The 26575-nt window shown below is 33.3% G+C and overlaps 1 protein-coding gene across 1 annotated transcript in view; it reads right to left on the bottom strand.

Annotated features, from left to right (window-relative positions):
• Window positions 1–26575, bottom strand: part of LOC147079696 (uncharacterized) — a 195850-nt gene that overhangs the window by 154539 nt on the left and 14736 nt on the right. The window contains exon 2 of the mRNA XM_085943345.1: window positions 8988–10199. Within this exon, the coding sequence (XP_085799471.1) occupies window positions 8988–9280 (293 nt within the window). The 5' untranslated portion in view covers window positions 9281–10199. The remainder of the gene's footprint in view (window positions 1–8987; window positions 10200–26575) is intronic.

Here is a 26575-nt window from a genome sequence, read left to right as displayed (position 1 = left end):
AAATACTTAATTAATATAAATTATTGATGTTTTTGAATCCATTACGTCCATAACTCATCTATTTATTAAAAAAAAAAAAATTGAAAAAAGTAACTACTAAAATATAAGAAGTAACACAATCTTTTTGTATCACTTGTTAGTGATTCCACAACGTTTTTAGTATGGTTGAATAGAACAGTTATTATTCTCTACATTAGACGCATTACTTGGTTCACCGCTTAAAAAAATCCTCAGCATATCGCAGTTCATGGACGGCGTGTCTTTTATCTTAGTATAACCCTGACAAATAAATGTCAGACCTCACATGTCAAGACGTACGACTGTGTGTAGGTACTTGACAAATATCAACAATTGTGCATTCGTACACAAATGCAAATAAGACGTGAACAAGTGCGTTTGCGGAGTCCTTTGACTCGTTTAATGATAACCATAGGAAAAATATAAGTGACCAACCTTTTACAAGTAGTACACCCATTCCCATGTCTTTTCAAGAATCTTGCAAGTGACAAATATTAAATTTGTCAATTACACCAGTCGTGGAATTCCGCCTTAAAACTGACTAAATTGATCTTCGACGCGAATGACTTTCAGCTAATTTTATCATTACCATAAGTATGTTTACTTATGTTTGAAAGAAGGGAACACCTTCGGTTATTAACATATTAAGTTGTGACAACAAACAAAATCAGCTACGCCACTGGTAAATAAACCTATCATCCAGCATCATCCAGCTGATTGAAAGATTACAGCGTTCAGTTATAATCACACAATGTTCTAAGTACGACTGTTTGCATATTACGGAAAGACAAGATGGAATGTATTTTGGCAGTGGGATCGATAAAATAATCCACGCAAAATGGGATCATTTATACTTTATAGCGAGTGCCCGTTCAACCAATTTCCCACCATCAAGACAGCGCTGTGGCTTGGTTTACTATATAATATGGACGTATACAGCAGTATGGAGTGAGGCCCTCTATACACCAACCAGATTTCAGCGTCGTAGAAGGCCGTAGGGTGTGAATGCAGGATGTAGAATTGTAGATGCTGGCATGATCTGGGATGACGCAAGAAAACTGGCATGCAATACGGATTCTTGGAGGTGACGTGTCATGTAAATATGTTCCAGATAAGGAACAAATATTTACAAAGAACGGCAGTCGTTTTTTTAAATTATTTTTCATTATATTTTGAAAGAAACTGCTGTGATAGGTATATGAGAATTTGTAGACCAAAACGGAAAATTATTTCAGGCCTCTGCGAAGGAAATTCCAGGAATTGTATCTGGTACGTGTTGTATCTTTATTGACACAACAGTCCCGTGATAGTGACGCCGTATATAATTTAATTTGGAAACATTTCACGGGGAAAAGTAATGAAAGGCGAATGAATATACATAACTTCGCAATGTTTACATGTTTGTTTGAATTGAATGGATAAACAGTATTTCACTAGGTCGTGTTTTTGAAACAGGGTCATTAATTTAACTGTTTCATTTATTATATTAATTATAACAATAAATAAAATAAATTATATTTTTTTAGGTAAGTAGACTGATGCCTACTTTATAACACCAAAAAGTGAGTTATTAAAATCGATTAATAATAACGACATTTTATGGGGTACTGTACCAATAATATAGATATGTACCTACATGGGTTCCTGGTGATTTTCCTGCTGTATATGATACTAAATGGATCAGAATGCTGGGCTTGTGATATCGATATATGATATGGTGGCTGGGGATGTGGATATCTTTGAGAAAAATCTTTGGGGCTGTTCAAAAAAGTGGCATTTGGAGGTCAAGGTATAATATAGAGCTAGCTGTACACACTTTATACGGGCGAAAAGATTACGTGACAAATGAAAATGCAGACACTGCGCTGGATTGAACATGAACATAGAATGCCGGAGGATATACCAGCAAGACGGGCTATGTACGCAACCCACAAGAGCAAGAGAAGACCTGGACGGCCGAAATTGAGATGGTTGCACTGCGCCACAGGAGATTTAAGAACGCTCGGTCAAAGTAACAAGAGAGTGTCGGCGCTGGATCGTCCAGGATGGAGGAAGTTTTTGAAGGAGGCTAATTAATACCCACCAAGGGTTGTAGTGCCATAAATGATGATATTATGATACTAATAAAATTTTCGTCCAATTTTCAAGTCGCTATCGTACACTAAAATATAGATGCTTGGGTTCCTTCTAGAAAATATAGTTTCAATACATTGAATGACTTTGAATTCCATAAAATCGGTTAGAATATTATATTACAGGTTTGACTATTTTATTGCAATTTATAAACCATCTACATAATATCCTTTCGTCATAACGATAGTATGTAGGCAAGATACACATATTGTAATAATTGTAATTATGTAGACAGGTACCTTTTATTTACTAAAAAAACAACAAAATAATAATGGTAGTTAAAATTCAGTGACTTTTTCAATATACAATTTATATTTCACATTACGGAGGTTTTATAAATCAATGATTAAAATCTAAATCGTATTTATAACCCAATCCAATAATACGCAACAAAGATTTTTGTAGGTACATCTTTTGTAAAAAACATACGAAATAATGAAAGCAAGTCACGGTTGAGTCGGTGAATTTCTTATAAAATTTCCCTTGCGAGTCCCTTGTATAATATTATTTTCTCCGATATAATAACGATGGTTTTTCAACGTGCGATTTGTTTGAAATCGAATGTTTTGAGAACAACCAAGCTAAAAAAAATACGCATGTCCAAGAATATGCAATAAAATATTGATGTGTCGTATGGTTTACGAAACTCTATCTACGACAACTAACCATTATGTTACCTATCAATTTTCACGTTAGAATTATCATTACGTTTGTTCAATTGAACCGGCTGAAATTGTGGATTTTGTGGAAAATAAATCATGGATTTCTGTTAAAAATCAAAAATGTCTACCTATCAATAGTTTTCAACCTTTTTTACTTGACGGAACCCTTCGACCATTTTGTAAATCATCGGGAACCCCTACCTATATACCTAGATGACGCAGGTGGGTAAATTACAAAAGTGACGTGTAAATCAGTAAGCCGCGGTGTAGCCTAAAACCTAAGTAAAGTGCCGCCTATAAGCAGGTTCCAATTGCTGCCCCTTACTACCTGCCTCAAATACTATGTAATTTTATTAAATTCTGCATTTAATTTTTTCTGCTTGGCTACCTTAAATGGAGATTTTGTAATCTCCACGGAATCAATTCTCAAAAGTTGTATTGTTAGAATTCCATCCTCAATTTTCAGCGACATAATAATGTGCTACCCTTAAATAAAGCATAAACTGCCTACATGAACTGGACATAGTCCGTAAAATATAATTGGCTAACACGTTGCCACAAAAATTCGGTACGTAGGTAGGTACTTCAACGATGCGTTTGATGCTAATCAATCAACATTTTCAAAACACTTCATTGGTCACGTAAAGCCTTTATTACCAAAAATGTTCTACGAATTATCGCGGAACACCTGGAACTACTTGCGGAACCCGGATGGGAATCACTGCTCTAGATCAGTGGTCGGCAGTTTGTCAAGTGACAAGAGTTAAATTGTCAATGAAACAGGGCAACAAAGGTCCCAGAGAGCCGCATATAATGTAATATACATATGTATATGGATGTGGGTTTTTAGGGGGGGGGGGGAAGTTCAAGATTTTTTATTTAAAAAAATAATTAGAACGGCGTCCATGCTTCGCTTTTGATAGCTTTACTATATCTGGCAAATAGCTACTTATTTTTAATTGAATACTTGATTGTAAATTTTCATCCGTTATGTTGCTTCGAAGTTTATTTTTTATTTGGTTCACAGACGAAAATATTTTTCGCATATATAAGTAGAGCCAAAGATTGTGAGAATACCAAAATCTAGTTATTTTAACGCGTCATATGTTTCAGGCAAACTATTCCATGTATCAAAGATTATTGTTTCTATTTAGGCAGTTTGTTGGTTTATAGCTGTCCACTTGTGCTGAGATATCAAATTGGATTTCTCTCTTTCGCGTTCTTCCAAGCGGCTGGTCGGATCTGTGAATTTTTTGCTCCACAGTTCCTTGCTTTTCGAATCTATTAATTGTATCTGGAGTGAACCAGCATCTGTGTCGAACGGTGTCAAGTTAAGTTCGTTGATATTTTTTTTGAGAGGACGTACGATAAAATCTAATATAGTCTTATTTGATCTGAACTAGTGAAAACGTTCACCAAAACTGTTCTTCATTTTTCTTAATACGCTGCTGAAATAAATTGCATCAAAATAAGTGCTTTTTTCGTCACGATACTGTTTTAAATTCTTGAAGTGAAGTAATTCACCTGTCTCTATATCTTCGATGAGAACTTGTAGTATATTTCCAAAGCACTCTTCTTCTTCAAATAATGTATATGCGATGTTTTCTTTCCCTTATAACAATATATTCATGCATTAAGATGTGTAGTAATGTCGACCATAAAAAGTAATTTTTGTAGCCATAAGTCTTCTTCAAATTCTTGATGTTTGATGTTTTTTCGCGTAGGAACAATTTAGCTTTAACTTTATTGTGCAGAAGTAAATCTAGGTACTCGCTATCCATTTCAGCAACACGTGTGAGCACGCAGGTAAAGAATATTAGTAGAGTAAAGAATGAAAGAGTATGCCGTACGAGTCTAAGTTTGTCCGGCGGCTCTATCTCATAAAGTTATAAGGCTGCTTGAGATGAGGTGAAATTTGAGTTAATGTCTGAAGAGCCGCAAACGTCCATACAAAGAGCCACGTGCGGCTCGCGAGCCGCTTCTGCCGACCTCTGCCCTAAATCCATAGAATGTCGAGTTACGTTAAATCGAAATAACGTCAATATTACATGCATAATCCAAAATATTATACGACAGTTATTGCTGCTGAACTGTTAATAAGCGACGTTAGGTACAACTAGTGACAATAGTGACAACTTTTAAATTTTTAATTTCCGGATATTATTAAAAAAAGAACATCGTCAAGAACGGTAAAAGTAAGCAAACGGCACAAAATTAATTAAATATCTATGAAATAATAGTTAAAATAAACTTTAAATAATTGAATAATTACTAAAGTTACATACTATATAAGTGGTAAACTGAATTTATTAACGCGTTCCCGATACAGTATTGAGTATCCGAAGTATTTATAATGGCTCTATTTTTTCATATAAGAAATATGGCAATAAAATTATTAGATTTCAAAACGGCTCTTTTGTTGGTTGTAGAAGGATTATTATTTTGTTTAGTTTAGAATTTAGTTTTTTAAGTTTTCTGTAATACAGCGAAGATATTTTTAAATGATTCATAGTTTTAATATATTATGTATGTATTAAAGAACATGGATTTTTACGAAAAAAATTCAAATGTGGTTAACTCTAAAGTAGGTATATAAATATGGTCAAAATATTCTGATATTATAAACAGCCACCAAAGCAAAAAATACCGTCCTATATTAATTGTGATTAGCGATCAACGATTACGATTTCCAGGAATTAATATCGCCGCACACTTTGAATACCACTGCTTTATATGTTTCATGCTGGTGTATCAAAACTGTTTTTCAATAATGCCACCAGCAATGGAATCGAATATAAACGAATCTAAATAATATGTAAACAATGGCGTCTGTCTAAATGGCAATAATAAATGTGTGAATATGAATAATTCATAATATGAAAATAATAATTACATACGCCCACGATGGCCGATCGGCTTAAGCGTTGGCCTATAGCGTCGTGGGTCCCAGTTTCGAATCCTGGGTCTGGCAAATACAATGTTTTTCAATTTATGTTTCAGTCAGAGTAAGTATGGACCAAATGGGTTGAGCATGTGGCTAACATCCATTTCTCGTAAAAACAAAAATCTGTTAATATAAACTTCAAACCCTGGAAGCCCATATGATCATATTATTAGGGCCGGACATGGTCAAAAAAAATATTAAATTTTTATATGCATAAATCATATATATATCATATTATATCATATATCATACTAAATTTATATTTCAACGACGAATGCTACACACCATTTACATGCCATGAATATTCCAGCGAAACCAATGGGTGTCCTGATGTTGCAGTATTCTTATTTTTAATAACGGGGCGTTTTACGTGGGCGAAGTCGCGCGAAGCGTTGAGCGGCACCCATAACTCAAACGTATAACCGTATGTGAAAATGTTCGTAAATAGTCTTTTTTTGGTTGTACGTTTATACGGTTATACGTTTGAGTTGCGCGCGCCGCTCATCGCTTCGCCGACGTCGCTCACGTAACGCGAATGACGCTGCAGTAGGCAGCGAAAATTGAATAATTCTTTTATGAATGGTGCATCATTAATTCAGAAAACACAACCTTGAACTACTTACATATCAATTCATTTCTCTTTACTATATAATTTTACTATAATTTACAATAATAATAATACATATTATCATAACACGTTTTAACCAGATTAAATTCGGGTTTTATAAATGGTTAAGTATCTGTGAATTGATCCATTGCAAATATTTGAAAAAAATCAAGATCATCTTTTAATAATATTTACAATGCGCTGATGGACAATTGCAATAACATATCGAATTATTGCACCAAACTGCGACATCCAATGTTTCATCTCAATTGTTTTTGAACATCTCCTATATTAGTTTAATAATTTAGCACACAATACGTTAAAGATCTGAGAGCAATGGGGATAGTTGCAATGACGTCCCAAAGTGGGTACGCGTTGTTTCGGTCGGCACATTACGAGGTCGACTATATTCAGGCCGTGGCACTGAATTGCAAATTACGGTGGCAGTGCTAAGTAGTTTTTGATTATCTTCGAATACAATGCGGAAACCTGTTCGCAATAAATGAATTATTATCATTTATTTCAATATGAAACAATCATAATTTTCTACAAACTGTTTAATATTATTGCATTCGAAGTATTTGCAATAAATAGCACTACCATCGAAGTTTACAATTTCGTGTCACGGCCTAGCTAATTCTAATGGGGTAGAAAAGTGCTGAAAGAATGCGAATAGGTAATACAATTTTTAGAGGGTAGTTTCCGTAGTAGACTGCGGCGCTAATGAATTATATACGTTTATGAATGTGAATAAAAAAAATTAACGTATGATACTAGGGGCCTAAGTATGTCACTGGACAGGTGTGCCTAAATTAGTTCCATGAACAGTTAGTAGGATTTTAGGGCGCCGTATAACGAAAAAGTTAAAAAGCCACTACGCTATGTATTAAATTTTACTGTACAGTGAATATTTTTGTAGAGATTGTATGGCCAATTGCCATCAGCATAATAGTTTAACTACACTCGTATAAGTGAACACCGGCTCTGATGTAATTATTATTGAATTAATTATAATTATGATGTATAACTAAAAAAAACTCCCGTGATAATATAGACCGAATAATCAATGGTTCACATCGTGATTACTGATTAAGACCTTACTGTGTATTACATTAAATGTAATTGTACAATTTTTATGCAAGTACAAAAACTGCTATTCAAAGCCGGGGAAGTAAAAACTAACTAAGTATTGGATGTCACGCCACGCGAATGGGTATGCGCATAATAGCGAATTACAAATTATGACAAATTTCTGTAACCAATTACAATTAAAAAAAACATATAAATATAAGCTTTTCGTAGGTATTTAATTTTGTTTATGGTAAGATCGCGTTTGTTTATAGAATAAGTAGGAAACACTATTTAGTGGGTAAGTTATTTAATTAAATGTAAATAATTCCAACAAAACTAGTCGATTAGCACTTCCCTACATTATTTCATTACTAGGTATACATTATAGTTGGATATTTCGAATTGAACTTTAATGTTGGGTATATAATGTTCTCCAAACCTGTAAGTTTTAATCACAGAATAGAATAATAAATAGAATTCGATATGTACACTACATTTTGAAGCAGGGTTTCGAATGTGAGTGTCCTAAGAAAATGAAACACACATTGTAGACGTTCAATAGTGTGTGTTGCAACCTTCAAACACACCACTATTGAATGAGCGTCAGTGCGTAAACCGAGAGCAATTGTCAGAATGAAGTACAAGCTTAGAAATACGTATTCTTGACACGTGTTTAAGTTTATCCCATAATCTTCCAAACTCGAGATCGGTTGCCTTTTACTCCACACCCGTTAGGTACTTCAGTTCCCTGGTTTTAATGTATCGACGTGTGTAAAGTCAATGCCTAATTAATTTAGTACCTATCTAGGTAAGTTAAAATTACTAAATACCTAAGTATAGTAATGTAACAATCGAGTATGGATTAGTCTTAATTTACAGTGTGACAAAAGTCGAATGACATACCTTTGTATGCAAATGCACTCACTACCTTTCTAATCATTTTTCTGTCGGTAAATATATTTTAAACACATAAGCATGTACCTAGATAAGATAAGGGTTGTCATATCGAAAGAACGTAACGATACTGGTATCGGTATCAAAGTATCGGTCAATAATTATCGATACTTTTTTTACGGCCCTAGCTGCATGACTAAAATAACATGATTCTGTCTTTTTTTTGTTGCTACCTATACCTATTTATACTATTGGATAAGATTACTTAAAAAAACTTGGTTACATTTTAGCTGTCAATAAAAAAATAATGTAAGTAAATACATTGTGTAGGTATTTATATGGTTTTCTTTAAGTGTGCCAAATTTCAGCTTCGTACTTTTTTGATCGGATTTTAATTAATCTTGGACTTTCCTTTACTGGTATATACATAGATTATTCCAAAAAATGTAAGAACCTAATAACAATAACATATTTAAGTATGTTCTTACAAAATATGGATGAACGAAAGCTTGCGGAAGAATTATTATCAATTATTAATATTATTATCATGAAGATACCGCAATAAGCAATGAAGAATATGAAACCATATAAGATAAATAAAAACAATTATAACAAAATCATAAAGTTGGTAGGTATGTATTTAATAAAAATTAATTACCTTTTCAGGGTGGTGTGTTTAGTGCCGTTGCCGAGAAGCTTTAGCTTAGGCTTGTCGACAGTTGTCGGCGTCATGGACGAAGTCGTGAGGTCACTGCCAGCAAACGAGCTCACGCTGCTTTCTTTGGAGATGATGGAGCTTTTGAGCAGTCGAGGCCTGTCGCTGGCGTCGGAAGGCAGGTCGTGCTGATGCCGCCCGGCCTCCTCGCCCGCCAGCTCCAGCTGCAGCCGCCCTTTGTCAGGCGCCCCGCCTACCGTAGATTTCTCCTCCACGGGCAGCATGTATGAGAGCATGTTGCACGGTTCACTAGAAATCCTTTGGTACACGTATATCCGCCTCAGCAATCACGCATCATAATGTCATCAGACGTCTTCCAGTCGTCAAATGTTCTCTTTAAACTCACCAATATATCGACCGATTGGCGACAGTCACTCTTCACTTTCACTTAGATAATTAACGTTCAATACATTTTTGACTACTTACTTCGGTACATCATCGATTGATTTTTAGATTAACACTGCGGCGCAATATTTTTATTCTAATTTTAAAATTATTGCAGATAGATTGGCCTCCAAAACGACAGATTAAAAGTTCAACCAGTCTACGTGGCATAGAGGTTATCAAGAGATTCATGAAGTATATCCGCGAAGTGCAACGGAAGAGAGAAACGCCCAAAGCTGTTAAATCTAAGAATCATCATTTCAGCGATCAGGTGGTGACCACCTCCAAGACGCTGGACATGAAACAATGATAATAATATCCAAAATAAGCTGTGTTATTCTGGAATGGTCGAAAATGTAGACCAACTAAGTCTATTAGTAGGCATGTTTGAATTGAATTCAATAACTCGTGGTTGGTGCACTTAGCAGATAGTTTGTTAGCCCATCGTCGGCCACCGAAACATCACATGACAAACGGTCACTTTACAAGATATTTTTCATTCAAAGACACTCGTCTCGCTGTTTTCAGAGTGAAAAGGTCGGCGCATGAGATTATTAATACACGGCGAGTCTTCGCTTATCGACGGACTATCTAAAATATCACAATATTTTTACATTAGGTGACTGCCTCGCAGTATCTTCCGACTTGGAGATTCCGCTTCTGATAATTTCGTTTATAGGAACTATTGTGAAAACTATGACTAGTGTATTATGGTAAACGGCGAGGGACGATAGCATCTAGTTCTCGTCAAGTATAGTGGTGAAGCCGCGCCTGCAAATAGAAGAAAAACAAAGAATTACAATTTATAAATAACGAAGTCTGTTCGTTTGTAATATTAGCTACATTTAAATACAAGTCTATCTATTTTATGAATTAAATACTATCGTACAAAACTTACAGTTCTTCAAATATTTGGACCCTATTTGAACACACGAAAATTTGTTTCATTCATTCCACTTACATCATATTTATATATAGGTACCTAAGTTATTTTCAAAATAACATATCGTATATACAATTAATATTATCTACATATTATTATGTATAGTATTAATAATAAATTCGACAAATTTAGTTTTAGTGATTGGGTTCAATGGCTATATCGGTTGTAACACCATTATACTAAAGAATAGATACTTTTGAAATATCTATCTACCCAAAAAAACAATTTGCGGAATTTACTATCGTTAGCATACTATAGTAAAATTTACGTAAACAATATAATCTACATAACTTATTTTATTGGGCGAAAAATATATTTTAAAAAGTTAAACTTATATACAATTAGGTAGGTAATTATTATGTACCCACTAAAAACTATAAAAGTTGTAGGTTGCTTACAAATTTTAAAGTATTCCAGAATAAAACCAGATTAAGAGGCTTGCTCATTTGTGAACCCACACAATCAATAAAAACACAGATTCAGCGCTCGGAATGGAGCGGAACGCCCCGGAGCGCCGTTCCGGTTCGTGAATTCCTCGACAATTCCGTTCCGTCTCGTGGAATCCTCGAATCTACCGTTCCTTCTCGTGGAATCCTGATGATGAGCGAGATGTCTCATAAAATTTTCGAGCCTCATCAGACTATTTAATATGGCGTTTCGGTTCAGAATGTGTTGAAATTGAGGAATATGAATTAGTATAATATATTTTTTAAAAAATCTTTCTATTAAACAATGATTTTACTTGTTGACTACCCCTGTTAATACTTCGTACATGTCGATACAAATTGGTGCCACAGTAAGCCAAATTTCTTCTTAGAAATGCATCTAGGTATATTTTTTCCTAACAATGCATTTCTAGACAACCCATGTGTCTAATAATAAAAAATACAGTTTTTATTGAAAAAAGAACCCTTACATTTATTGCTCTCTTCCGCTTTCTTTAAGACAATATGAGATAATAGTACCTACTTATAGGTATTATTCTATTCTATAGTGATATTTAACAAGTTGTTTTTTGCTGAAGACAAAATCACAGAATACATTATTTATTTAGGGTACCTACTACTAATAACGATAATAACGTAAAATTATTACGTACCTAATAATTTTAATACACACTGGTAGGTACGGTTTGATTTTCAATTAATAATTATAAATATATACATAACATTATTGTGAAAAATAGTTAATTTGTTAATTAAAGTTTTATGAATAATTAAATTACCTCAGTGTTTGTATCTACCAAGGCTTGGATTTTCGACCCTTTGGTATCAAACGCGGAGCTTAGCTGACTTGGATAAGACTGGTAAGAGTGTAAATCGCGGGTTCCCAAACAGTTTTTATTTTGAGTACATTTGTAATCAATATGGGAGTGGAAGTCACAATGTTTTATGGAGTGAAATGAATGGGAGAAACAAAAGCATAACTGTCCGATTGACGATTGCGCAAAATATAGGATATAGTATAGCTAACTTTACATAGGTAGGTTTGACGCATTAATAGTTTTGACAATACATCACAAGACAATCGAGGCAGTTTATTAATCGACCTGTTGATGTTGCTGTTCAGCAACTATGCCCTTTTTATGGATTTTAGGGTCTCTCATATTGTCCGAATTATTGCGTCAATAAAACAAAAGCAAACGCGCGCTGACCGCCCGTCATCCAGGCAAACAATAGTGATTTATTGCAGACAGCTTGCATTTATTTTACTTGCATTGTTTGTAAAGTTTTTGTACTTAACTTACAAAATTTTGAAAAAATAAAGCACTTATTTGGTCATTTTTAAAGGATGACATATGTCCCAAAGTTAGTACGTATCTTCTTTCTCTCTGAACTGGTCGCATTATTTCCTTGTAATTTAATATTTCCTATAATCAATCTCAATACAAAATATTTTTATTAACGAAGATATATAACGTAAGTGACAACAAAATATCATCCAAATGTTTTTGATGATAAAATAAATATTAAAATTACGTTTGAAAATTAAAAGCGTATACCTATTTCTCGTTGATATATATATTCGTGTTTTTTGCTTGACTTTTTTATTATTATTTTATATGTGAACTTACCTACAAATCCGTTTATTAAGAAATATCTGTTATCTTAGTGTAAATTATTATTGATTGTTCGGTACTTAGTGTAGTGAAATATTAGTGTCGTGTCATATAATTACTAAGTATGTATAATATACCGACCACAAGAGAAATTAAGTGCTTCAATAGTGGAACTAAAATATTTTTTTTTATAATATTTTTATTTTATAGCGGTTTAGTTTTGTATTAAATACCAAGTAACAATCTCAAAATTACTATGCCTGTGGTGAGTTTCGTATTTTATTTTGTAAATAGTTCATAAAAATGGTTCTCTTTATCGCTCCAAATAAAAAGTAGACATATTTACATACATATTATAAATGAAAACTTATCGAATTACCTTCAGGTTCTTAATATTTCACTAGGTAGTTTTGGTGTTGATAATGCTATTGAAACCACCATTCGTATTTTGTATTCTTGATTATATAATTAATTGATCCTGGTCCAATTATTAAGTATCGTTATAGCCATATATGAAAAGATTTGTGCTTAATTAGGAATCCCAATGAGCCAAGAAAAACCAATGCCAATCGAATCGAGTCGAGATAATAACTAGATCTGTGCATATCAGTCAAAATGAAAATATGTACTAGGAAAACAATTTATAACACGAATTATAGAAGATAGAAGAATAATGGAGAGTAAAAATTAACACAAACCAATTAATGGTGAGGCGGAAATACATAATATTATGTCATATGGAGACGTTAAATTTTCCTCATATTACTAGTAGGTATATTAAAACAAAATAGTAGAAGTGCGACATCTTTATAATACAATCCAATGAAACCGAGTTTTCAAAATATTCAATAATCAATAATATGTAATTATTGTTGATTTTTTTTACTGCAAACCGAGTGTAAAATAACGCACTATTAAAATGTATTAGTAAATATTTCAGATATGAAAATTGTACATGAATTTCTCCAAAAATGTAACGTAAATGTCTAGTGTATAAGAGTATAAGTGTATAAGAGCTCAATTGCTTCCAAATAAAGAAAAAAAAATGTATTAGTTCAAGCATTATAAAAAAAAATTTGGAGGGATGGAATGATGTTCTGACGCATTCACATATACTATATAGCATACCTTGGACTTTTCCAACTGTCCAATTTCATTTGAAATAGTTAGGTGGGTACAATAACGATTGACACTATTGGAAAAAAGAGGCTGCGTGCCATGTAGATTAAACATTTATTTATGGATATTTTTTTTAGAATTATTAACAACGTCCTTGCTTTTTCGTACAAGTTGGTTGTTAGTAATTTTGAGCAATCACAAACACCCAGGCTTTGAGAAAAACAAATTAATATTGTGTCCTCACCGGGTCAAACCCAGAACTCTCGGGTGGAAGGCCAGCGCCTTACGCACTATATCACGAGAGCCTTATAAATATTTATAATTGCTGATTGAAAATTTAGAGATATTTTACATCATAGGTATTATGATAAAATTATATGTGTGGGTATTGATATTTATATTTAAATTATATTGTGTGGTTAGGTAATTAAATCGCGATATGAATAATATGATTGACGGTCCTAAAATATTATCAAAAAAATTGGGATGGCCATTAACTCTGGCTAGGGGCGATATTTTCTTTAGTGATGCCATAGAGCAGTCACGTCTTGAAGGGTAGGTGGGTAATCCACTGTTTAGGTGTTCCATACGTTGAAGAACGGCAAACAGACAATGAATAAAAAGAGGATAATATAATTTTTCGAAGAACTATTTCGTGGGACCAAAAATTCGCCTGCGATATATTTATATTATTTATTATTTGATTTGTCCTACAAAGGCCTACAATATAGTATAGGCTGTTAGGACTTCAGATGTGCCCCAAATTTGCAATTGTTTACCCTTACAAGCAGGGCTGAATTTACCAAAGGGCTACAGGTCCGGGACCCTAATTTAGTAGGTCTCTGGAACCAGAAAAATAATTTGAAATCACAAAAGAACCTTGCAGCAAAGGAATACGCAAATGTACGAGCTTCTAGAATTTTGAAGATAAGAGCCCAATTATAAGAACATTGATGACAAATAAGTGATTTTGCAAAAAATGAGTAGGTATTTAAAAAAAAAAAGCTACATTTAATATGGTATTGAGGGGGGGGGGGGTAATGTGTAGGGCAGGGCCCCTTCAAGCGTAAATGAAACCCTGATTACTAGGCATATCGCCTTTATGATATCCCAAAAATATCTAACCCAATTTGATATTTTTTGGTTATTCAGCGCTCCGGCTCGTAAGATTTTCTATTTCGAGCACTGCACAGATTATATGAACACAAAACATATTAATATGTTACCTTATTATGGTTCGTTTTCAATAAGCATATAAATGATATGTAGTGCCAGTACATACACAATAATATATTTATATTATAGTACCGGATGGAGGAGTAATCTTCATACAAAAAAACTAAATATTATATTATTATCTCCATTGATTTTTATTATATTGCAGAATAATTGTCATTATTTTTTTAAATGGAGAGCAGATAATTATGGTTTTAAAAACAACGTTTTTGTTAAATCCCAGTCCGTCCGTTCGATTAGAGTTTTCATTAGAGATTAGAGATTCAAACACCTTTTACTGTACTTTGTAGGTTGAACTCAGTGGTCGCGGTCCAACGGGCATCGAGAAATGAAGGGGTATGCAATATTCCCAGTCTTGGGACAATTATTATCTAACTGGGTAAGTACTTATATCATTGAATCGTCATCAGCTAGGGTCCGTGGTGTATGGACGTTGTTTCACAAGACACAGTTTCTAGAAATAACATTAAATGTCTCATGCCTACATATTATGAAAAGCAACACACATGCTTCATGTTTACATACGTGTACGTGTGCATGGTGGGAATGGGACAACTGGACGCCACGTCTATTGGACGCCGCACTGTCGTAGATACGTAATCAGAACGTAGACGAGGAAATTTCAGTTTCAGTTTCAAAATCAGTTTCGATCTACTACTTAGAAGTTTTAATTCATTTTACTCTTAACATAATGTTTTTTTATTGCGGATTGAGAATTACCATGCCTAAGACTTTATATAAAAATAAAAAAACTCTTTTTTCGTTTGAACTGAAACATATGCACGATTAAATCATTATTTACGTGTGCATATTTAAATTCTCACCAACTATTAAATCATAATATAGTAATGTAAATATAAATATAAATAATATTAAATATTTTTTTAAAACCTATCTATAAGTACCTAACGTCTATTTATTTTCGAATTGCGTGGGGTCCAGTTGTCCCGACGCCAAATCGTCCTAGCTCAGGGATGGCGAACCTATGACACGCGTGCCACTGGTGGCACGCGAGATGATTTTGCATGGCACGCGAATGTTTTATTTTGAAGAGGGAAAAAATACAAAAGAGTTTAGAAATAAATATATAAGTACCTAAGTACTTACTTACATGATATTAAAAAATAATGTCGACATAGTCATGCGTATTTTCTTCGGTTTTCAATACTATTTTTACGAATAATATTTAGCAACGGATGCGCAAACGGATGCGCAAACGGAAACGACGAAATGCATAAAAATGTCAGATCACATTGTATAAAAAATAGCACGCAAATACTAAAAAATTCAAAAATAAGCATTACGTTTGTAAAATTCAAGTTAATATATAATTGTATAGGTCGTTCCTTAGGCTTTGTGCGTCGTACATAATATTATCGCACTGACCTCATCAGGTGGCGGAAGAAGCTATTTTATTTATTATTTGAAGAGTGCTATTTTTTATACAATGTGATCTGACATTTTTATGCATTTCGTCGTTTCCGTTTGCGCATTGATACCAATCAGGCAATTAAAATTAAAACTATTCAATCAAATACAAACAGCTAATTGTTTTTTGCCTTAAGCATAATCGCTAAAAATGGAAGAAGAAAAGAAGAATATTATAGCTTGGTTAAAATGCTTCCACAATCTCTTTGAACATGGAAAAAATTATTCAAAGAATAAAAGATATAGAAAGGCTAGAAACACGACGAAAGATAGAATCTCAAGAATTAATTTTTTTTTAATAGAATTTTTAAAAAATATTTTTTTCATTTGTTCCCCGTGAAAAACTGCTTGGCATGTCAGACAGTCCAAAAGTAATATTTGGGAAATTTTGGCACGCGTACGTTAAAAGATTCGCCAACCCTACCCTAGCTAGACCCGTGTATGGTACACCATTTAATTTGTCTAGGACAGGGTTGTCTTATCCATTCCACACTTTTATTAACTTTTTAAGACCTACAATATTTCACCAAATACATAGACAAAATAAAAAACAAACAAAAATCCAAAATATAAACTACCTGCCAATTTTAACTATAATATATTAATTATATATTTGAATGATAGAAAAACAGACAGGTACATTATTATAGTATTTACTTTCAGTTTATTCTGTTATGTCAATGATAAGTTTGCGACATTTTGTAATGTGAAAATTCAAAAATAATGTAATCGAATGTTATTTATCCGACTGTCCGGTCCAAAATCACTCCTGACAACTATAACAGTTAATTTTTGACTGAACACGGCAGATTTGCTGCCAGGCTCTAACTACGAGCTTGACTTGTTACCCGACAAACATGCCCATAAGACGGAGAAATACAGGATATAAATTAAATCCTCTGGGAATGTCCTAGAATGTGTACGGAAAGGGAAGAGATGCTCAAGTGGGACCGAACAGCTATTGGGCCCATGGGGCGGTCCGACCAGGTCGCCATAAAGGCCAATTTTATTGCATTTAAAATTTGCTAAAATTTAAAAATGCGTGTCAACTGCCCCGAGACGAGAGCCAGCCTAGAATCTAGAGGGGGTCAAGGAATGTATACCGTGAGGACTATATGTTACTTCTTGTTCAACACTATATGTGCTCCTGTATTGTAGTGAGACGTGGTATATTACCAAGGCTCCAAGGCCTTGGCTTAAGCGTGTGATTCCGCTGGATCTTAGTGGTTTCATTGGTATAACTGCGGTACACAGCCGAGGGCATATGCTCCAGATGCATCCCAAGTGTGCGACTCTCCGTACTCTAGTAGAATAGCCGTATAGATCCCGTCGCAGTGGCCAAGCCTCTCGAGCGGTGCTACACATGCGATCGACGCACTGTAGGTCCTACATGATTTAAAGCGCGGAACATGGCGATGTAACGAGGAAATTAGCGCAAATATAATAATAAGTATGGACATTGAATCTGAGTCCTGACAGAGAAAATCTCAAAATTAAAGTGAACAGGTTGGCAAAATGGATCAAAAACAGGACTTTTAAGTAATCACCATTATGACAATGTATATAGAGTTTATTTGCAAACTATATGGCTAGGCCTCCATTATATGAAAAAATAGCCCCCCATCCGTCGAAAAATAAGTTATGTTAGTTATAATAAGAAAAAATACTATACGTGAAGCCTACAAAACAATTTAATGAGAGGAATGTGATAATAATTATTGTAAAAATAATCATAAATAAATAATTGTAGTCCTACTGAAACATTTCGCGGCCCCACGCAGAACCTCTAAGGCCCCGTCCAGCGTAACTCAACTCAACGCCGCAACTCAAACGTATAACCGTATAACCAAAAAAAGACATTGTCTACGAACATTTTCACACACGGTGGGCGCGCGCCGCTCAACGCTCCGCCGAACGCGCCTACGCTGGACGAGCGCTAGGCCCCAGGGGAGTTGCGACCCATGAGTTTGATTCTATACAATATCGTAGTGCAAATAATGAATTATTAGGTATTAGATTGATAGTATAATTCAATGAGTGGAGCGATACTTAAACGAATTTGATGTTTGAATATAATAATATGATACGAATGGATAGATTGAAAGGAATGGGTAGATTGAGAATTGTAAAATGGATAGTATAATGGAATATACAGTAAGAATAGGCCGATTAATGAATGGATAGATATTTGAATGGCTTTAATGGGTAACATAAATGAACAGATAAAATGAATTAATTGTTTGCTACAGGATTGATGAATAAATGGATATAAAAACAATTATTAGTTGATTGATGAATAGATTAATAGTATCGATTGGTTTAATGAATAAATTAAAGAAAAAAATTAATTGAATGGATATATCTGTGTTAATTGTTGAATGAATAAATTATATATTAATGAATATAGTAATTGATTGCTACAATTGATAGACAGTGGAATGTGATAATGTTCGAAAAGATATAGGTACAGTGCCTATCGAAGAGGTAGACTTTTTTATGAATCCGATGGAATGGATATTATCGAATGGGTAAGTTGATCATAGTACAAAAATTAGTTGTTGTATAATTAATGAAATAATATATGCAGGAGGGGCGTTGCCCCGAGATTTGCGATTTAAGTACCTTAAGTTAGCAAAATTTGGTCACAATGCAAATAATAAATCTTATTGTTTTACAAATATAGATCAATACATATGATGTGACTCGATTTTTTTCTATGTATGTAAAGGAAGGAGGAAAATTATTTAGTGTACCTAGGTCAGGGGTGGCGTACCTTTTTACGTATACGTGCCAAAATTTCCCAAATATTATTTTTTGACTGTGACGTGCCGAGAAGTTTTTCGAGTAGTTCGAGCGGGAAAAAACGAAAATTCTTTACGCACAAATTAACGCCAAAATTGCTCGGATCAGATGAGGCATCCTCTCGCTACAATGGTCTCAAGCATTATAGAATGATTGAAAATCAGAGGTTCGGGTCACGGCTTACCCCGTCGCTTGAAGAGGTCAGTGCTATAATATTATTATATGTGACGCATAAGGACCCATCCATGCAATTTAAATTATTTATAATGCTTATTGTTGAAGAGTATCAGCTGCCTGTTACTTTTTATACAATGCGATCTGTCATTTATGCATGAATTTCGTCGTTTCCGTTTGCGCATCGGTTGATAAATATTATTGGTAAAATAAAAACCGAATAAAATATGCATTTTAATAACATATAATATATATTTAGGTATTTGTAAAACTTTTTGTATTTTTTTTTTAATTATGTATAAGTGTCTATTTTTTTCTCTTTAACATAAAACATTCACGTGCCATGAAAAATCATCTCGCGTGCCACTAGTGACACGCGTGCCATAGGTTCGCCATCCCTGACCTAGGTATTGAAAACTGTCTACGAACAACAATATTAGCGAAAACTGCGAGATTGCGCACGACATCACTTTTCCTGATGAGCGTGAAATTTTGTATCTAAAGAAATAATATTAATTAAATACCTACCATAGTCGGGGGCGGATTTAACCGTTCGGAGCTCCTACTCTCAGCACTTGGGGCACACAAACATTTAAAATTTGGGGAGCCTTTTTCAGCGCAAGCGCGCCATTACTAAAAATAGTTGTAATAAAGTACGTGCATACAGTCGATAAAATATTCATTAAAAAAGGTAAAATTTTTGGGCTATTTCTGACAGTGATTATAGTTCTATGAAGATTTTAAAATGTGAATATTTAATTTTGATTTATGGCATATAAGCTGGAACAAGTTAACCCTGGCCTGTGTCATAGAATAAATCACTTTATTGTCTAGTCTTGATTATAGAGAATTGCACTATTAAATGCACACTATGTCGAGATAAACATACAAAACAAATGCATTCGATTTCGGCATCCTATGCCTATAGTATTAATTATTGACAATATATAGGTTTCCTTCAGCGCCGCAGGTGATTTTTTATATATTTTATTAATACTTGTGTTCTTATTTCATTTTAGTAAGTAGGTACTGTTTTTCACGAAGTAGTTATATAGAAAGATTTCAAAAAAAAAAAAAAAAAATAGATAGAAAAAATGTGTGTATTAACTATTATTTTTAACCTATATCCAGATCCTATCTGTAGTACACTACCTACATATTTTATTCACATCCAAGCAGTTTAGTATTTACAAATCAAATATCATAATTGTTCAACATACCTGATGCTCGAAATTTAATAAGACAGTATCATGTTATTATAATGTGAATAAATGTGTATCGATCACATTGCAATTTAGTTATAAACACGTTTAATGCTGTCAACTTGGTTCGTGAAAATAAACAACTAATGAATATTTTAGCAAAATCAGAGCCAACGCAAGCAATATTGTATGCAATAATCATGTACCTACCTGCCATATTCCTAATTAAAATAACTAAAAAATAATGTTATGTACCTATTTTACATCATTTTTGATTCTAGATTTTTTTTAATTTTTCAATATTAAATTTAAATTTTATTAACAGCTTTATATATTCATAATAATATCAATTTAGGTCTACGCAAATCGGGGAACTCGTATTTTACTGTATCAATAAATTGTCAATAAAATAATATCTGAACTGCCACAATGAAAACTAAACCTGTTCCATATTAATTATTTTATTAATATTACCATGCTGTCAATTTATGAATTCAATAGTTTTGTAGATAGGTAATTAAATTATATTTTGTTAAATTCTAATTAATTTTGACATTGTACTATTAGTAACTATTCCATAGTAATCAGTTTTAGGGACAAAGATTTCTTTTCACATTATTTCGTTTTACAATCTTTAATCTCCCAATAATTACTTATAATATAATGAAACATAATGTTTTGTAATGTTGCATAATAATATAAAAAGTGGAATTAGTACTATAAAATTACGTTTTATTTAAATTAATAATACAATGCATGTTCACCACGAATTGACAGAAAAGTTAACGCCATAAACGAAACATAATGTATTTAATAGATATCAACTTTCAAGAATTACCAATGCACTATACGCTAAGTCGTCCCTGAGCATTGCTGCACATACGTAGATATATATGCAGATTGCAGTTGCCTGGTTAGTCATCCCACTTTTCTATAATCTTTCAATCTTCGTCCACAATTAATTTTACGAGTGATTTTTAATACTTTGAAAGCATCGATCATCGCGCGGAAATTTATAAATAACAATATGTTTATATTGAAGAATGGTTGAAAAGTCGTGGGTATATCTGGAGTTAAATCGTATTTGAAAGCAATGATATCTCAAAATCCATAACACAAATTGTTATTTTTTAAGGACATAATATGGCTTCATAGCGAAAACTGACGAGCGGAAAAGACGAATCAAGGAATAAATCCTAACACAATTCAAATGGACGAATAAGATGACGAAAGACCGCTGTCATTATTCTAATGGATTTAAGTTTTGTACTATTCCATGTCATTAATATTAAAATAAACTTAAAGTTCAGGAATACCTGTGGTATAATTAAATAATATGAAAATGCATTCATTTGGTTACAAGTTACACATTTTAGGACACTTCGGTTCCACCGACTCCAGGAGAATTCATCGGTGGACAAATTTGCAAATTGACAATGTTCATTTTGGAAGAAAAGAATACCATTTTTACAAGATAATATGCTTAATTAATGGGTTACCATAATAATATTATCATATCATTGGCACCAACGAGCGTTGTTATTATCCACTCGAAATGATAACGTTTTTACTTGTGGCATATAATTACGAGTTATAATGAAAGGATGTTTATTGCCTTCATATTCCCTGATTTAGCAACGTCCCGCGAGTGTAGGGCAGGCGATGTGCTGTATAAGGGCGACACATTACAAGTGGTGGTAAATAATGGAACATAGTAAAATATTACACGTTTCGAGAATTTTCTTCATGGCAATGCGTTTTTTTTTCGGATGCGAAACTCGTATTTGACTTAATGTGGGTGGATCGGTATTTTAAGTAAACTTAAGGGCGGCACTTTACACAGGGAAGTCACTACCCTGCTTTATAAAATACCTAACAGTCATGCTATTTGATAAAGCATTTAAACTAATAGTTTCATAAAGTGTTGGCGAAAATGTTGTAAAACTCTGCCAAGTACACAGAGAAACGCTGAATTCAAGCCGTTTTCTTTATAAGGCGTCTCCAGTTGCTTATTCGAACAAAACGAAAAGCGTTTGTACCACGAGTATTGAATGACACAACTATTGACAGCTTCTCAAAGAGACACGACGTCAAATCAATAAGAAACTTTTTTGTCCGAATGTAGATTCAATGGATTGCGATCTATTTTAAATAATTATTATATAACAAACCAAGGAACTGAATGACCTCTAAATTAAGAAGCAATAACCCCCCAATATCTGCAAATATATACGCGAATAAACTATAATGTACAATTTACATGAAAGATATTGATAGCGCATCCACTTTTGATTTTTTGATTAACTTAACAGTAATAAATCAAGTTCAATTCGTAGCTCAATTTGGGTAGCGCTTCAGAAAGTATTATAAGAGCCAATAGTTAAAATTTGTCGTAATTAGTATGACAGCTATAGCATAGTGGTCTATGCAGGGCGGGCGCGATACCCGAGAGATGTAGGTTCGATTCCTGCGGGGTGTCTTACTTTTTTCAAAAAGATTTTTTCTATTGGTACTAATATACTTTTTCAGAAGTGTTTTCAAAATTATGTATGTTCAATACTTGAAATATTGCATTCTTAAGTCTTGTGATTTTTTCGTTGAATAAAAAAAATACTTTAGTAATAATAATCATCGTGGGTGGCATATTATTTGACATATATTAATATAAGTAGGTATCCATCTACGATTATTTGTATAATCAATGATTATTAATTTGTTTATGTTATATAAAACAATCTGTCTTCGCTTTTAATAAATACGCAGATCGTTCAAGAATCTTCGACGTGCGTTCATTCATATTGATAAATTTGGATCGTAAGATAATAAAATTTATTCTTGAATTCGAGCTTTCTTACACATTTCATAGTAGATTTACCTACGAATTAACTTAGTATTACATAAATACAATCACTTTCTAGTTCTTCATTGCCACGTATTTCCGCATTAGCGAGTTTGAGAGAAGTTGTTTAGTTTTTATTGGGTACCGCAACAATTCACGGGGTATATCGGATAGTTTGAAAAAAAACAATTCTTTCCAAAGATGTTGAAGAAAACCTTCTTCTATAGATATGGAAATAAAGCAAAAAATGACCACCGGTCTACCGATTAAGTTAAGCTACAAGTCAATCTCACAATTCTTCCAAACAAGGCTGTACAAAAACCCTATGTTTTGCCAATATAGGTATCCAAATAAAAAGTATCTCGGTGTATTTAAGAATATACATATTCATTGTAAACTCTATTGTAATCTGAGTTAATATAGTAGGTACCATTATCTCCTTTTTTTGCATACGTAGGTAGATGAACATTCTATTAGCGCAAATAATATGTATTTGAAAATCTTATTTTGCATTCGTATTTTTCAACTAACTTTATTTTCATGATAAATAAAACAGCAAATATTACGCTACACTGTATGGGTTGAAAAATATTTTTATTATTTATAAAATGTGACAAATAAATTGGGATTTCTAAATCTAAATTCGAGCCTGCCCCTAACATCCATCGAAAAACTGAAATTAAATTTTGACAATTGTGTACATTGAATTCCATAGGAACGAGCTTGTCTAATAATTTAGTTGCTAGGACCCCTTAACAACCAAATAGTGTTTTGTTTCAATGCTTTTGTTATAGAAAATAAGAAAAGGTCTAGGTAGGTACCTATCTTGTATTCAAAAGTTTTCAAATAATCTGATGCACGATCACAATAATAGGTCGCCATTGTTGTGCCAGTTTGTGACCCCCCAATGCTTTGAATAGCAACCACAGGTATTTATCAGCTTATTCAGATTTCAAAAATACTTTCACGAATATAATAGTAATATGGTTTAGTTGACATAAATTTAAAATCTGATACTGAGGTTAGCTGCCTTATCAGCCTACCAGTGGCGAAGGGTGGTGATTTTCTGTTAAGATCCGACATAAATAGTGCACACTAAAATTTGTCAGTCAAACGTATTTGTTTTCATTGAACTAAGTCTACAATGTGTTGACAGTCTTTGTTAGTTTTAATTAATATTAATTAAATTAAATCCATAGTAAATAAAGCGTATCTACCATAGTAGATAATAGTAAAAAAATATTCGTATATGTATAAAATATCCAAAATTATCCCATTAAACCAGACATAATTTTAGATATTCTATAGATAGAAGAATATTTTCTATCGATTATGGGTTGGTTAAGCAGGGGTTAATGATTTAAAAAAAAAAACTAATCAACACCATCTGTAATATGAATTCTTAATTCAACAAAAACACAGAAGTATGACTGAAAAAGTGTCCACTATTTTTGTCGGATCACTCATAGCATACCCAAACTACAATGGTTTGGTTTAGACATGTTGTTGGATTTTAATATAATTGTGAAGTATGCATAGACGGCTCCATAGTTTTCCTTTCGGGGTGGATTTTCATTCACCTCAGACAGTTTGACATTTCGCTGATTTGTCTTTTGTTTTGAGTTTTATGATTTAGGTACATGTCGTCACTGCCAATATAAATTTGGGGTCATATGCATAGTATATTCTGGAGTCTGGCCTTCAGAATATCGTCTGACTCCACCACAGTCTACTAGGCCTAGCAGAACACCTGGCAATCGTCGATTGCTACCACTGACATGTTAATACAATATATGTGTAGGTATATAAATGTTTCATTAAATCATGTGCATTTAAATAAGTTTATACATCTCAAATCATTCGTATATAAAGCAGTAGATGTGATTATCATAAGGGCTTCAGCACAAGTTTATTTATGGAAAAGCTCATTTGATCCACTATTGAGCCTATTGATTTCCTACAACTTCTAACAATTATGAGAAAATAATTTGTATCCAAGACAAATGACGAATGAACCTCTGCCAAATTATTTGGTTAAACCATGCAAATGTAATTCTGACTGTCGTACATTATCACGTAGTTATAAGAAATCGGCTTTGACACGAATATCATTGTGCAAATGTGTAAGTATTGTTTGTAAAAACTGTGATCATGATACCTAAAGCAGTTTGAACACTTGACTTCTTGTTTCTTTTTTTTAATAAATGTGTAGGTACTTAGTGTGGTTAGTGGTTATCGTTATTTCATTTATTCACCTACCTATATATGCAACCTACACTGTTTCTGGATTAACCATAATACTAAAACGAATGTCATATGCATAGACATAGTAAAGAAACCAATTTAGGTGATTATATACAAAAATGCTACTAAATAAAATAATTTAAGCCAAGAAGGGTCCTAAGAATCGATAATTTTGAACAATTTCACTACCCGCTATTTTAATTTTTTCAAACGGGACGGACCGTTCTACGACCATGCCGATGGCATGGTACAATTATTGCATTTTCAATCAATCCCTGATCCCGTCTTGGTTTTATTGAAGAACTCAGAACAATTTTTGGTGGGTTATAAGAAAAAAAATTAAAACCTCAATAAAAAAAAATTGACCACTAATATCGCCTGGCAACATCGACATTATATATCTTGGTGACCCCTAAAACCTATTCCAATTGTCAGAATGCGTTCCGCATATTATGTATACGACAAGTCTATGGGATCCTGCACTATATGTACTTAAATGAGTGACGGCGCTCACAAACAATATGTACAAAGTTAATTGAAGAAGATTACCATTTTCTCACCGGAAAAAAATGATGTTCGCCAATGCGTACATAATAACATTTGAATTAAAAATCGAAGGCGAATCGAATACGATAATAATATGTAAGAAAATGTGGATTTTAAATGTCACGTCTCTGTAAAATCATCGGATATTTCTCAAATTTGTTCAATTCAATCGGTAGATAATTCGGTAGCGCACATATCGAAGTGAATATATAAAAATAACAATAAAGTGTCGTTTAAATGAGAAATTTGTGCGTTTTCCAAAATCTCTTAGGATAATAATAGTAGATATTAGATATATAATAATACACTTAGATCAGATCTTTTTTTTAATCTTTGCCTATTTGTTTATGAAGAAATACATGTATAACAGAAGTTGCTAATCAGTTCACATAACATTTGCGGAGTGGTATCATGTGCTATTATGTGCACCGGGGTAGCTGTGCCCTAGATAGACCAACATTTTTTTAGAAACTGAGTGGTGAAAAATACTGCGCATTCTGTTATTTTTGGGCGTCCAGGAAAAATGCTTTTACACAAGGCAGAGCGTCGTGAAAC

The sequence above is a fragment of the Rhyacophila brunnea genome, unplaced genomic scaffold (assembly GCF_057557595.1).
Source record: "Rhyacophila brunnea isolate RB1 unplaced genomic scaffold, BYU_Rbru_1.0 scaffold_1, whole genome shotgun sequence".
Classification (NCBI taxonomy): Eukaryota; Metazoa; Arthropoda; class Insecta; order Trichoptera; family Rhyacophilidae; genus Rhyacophila; species Rhyacophila brunnea.
This window is presented reverse-complemented; position numbering and strand designations above follow the sequence as displayed.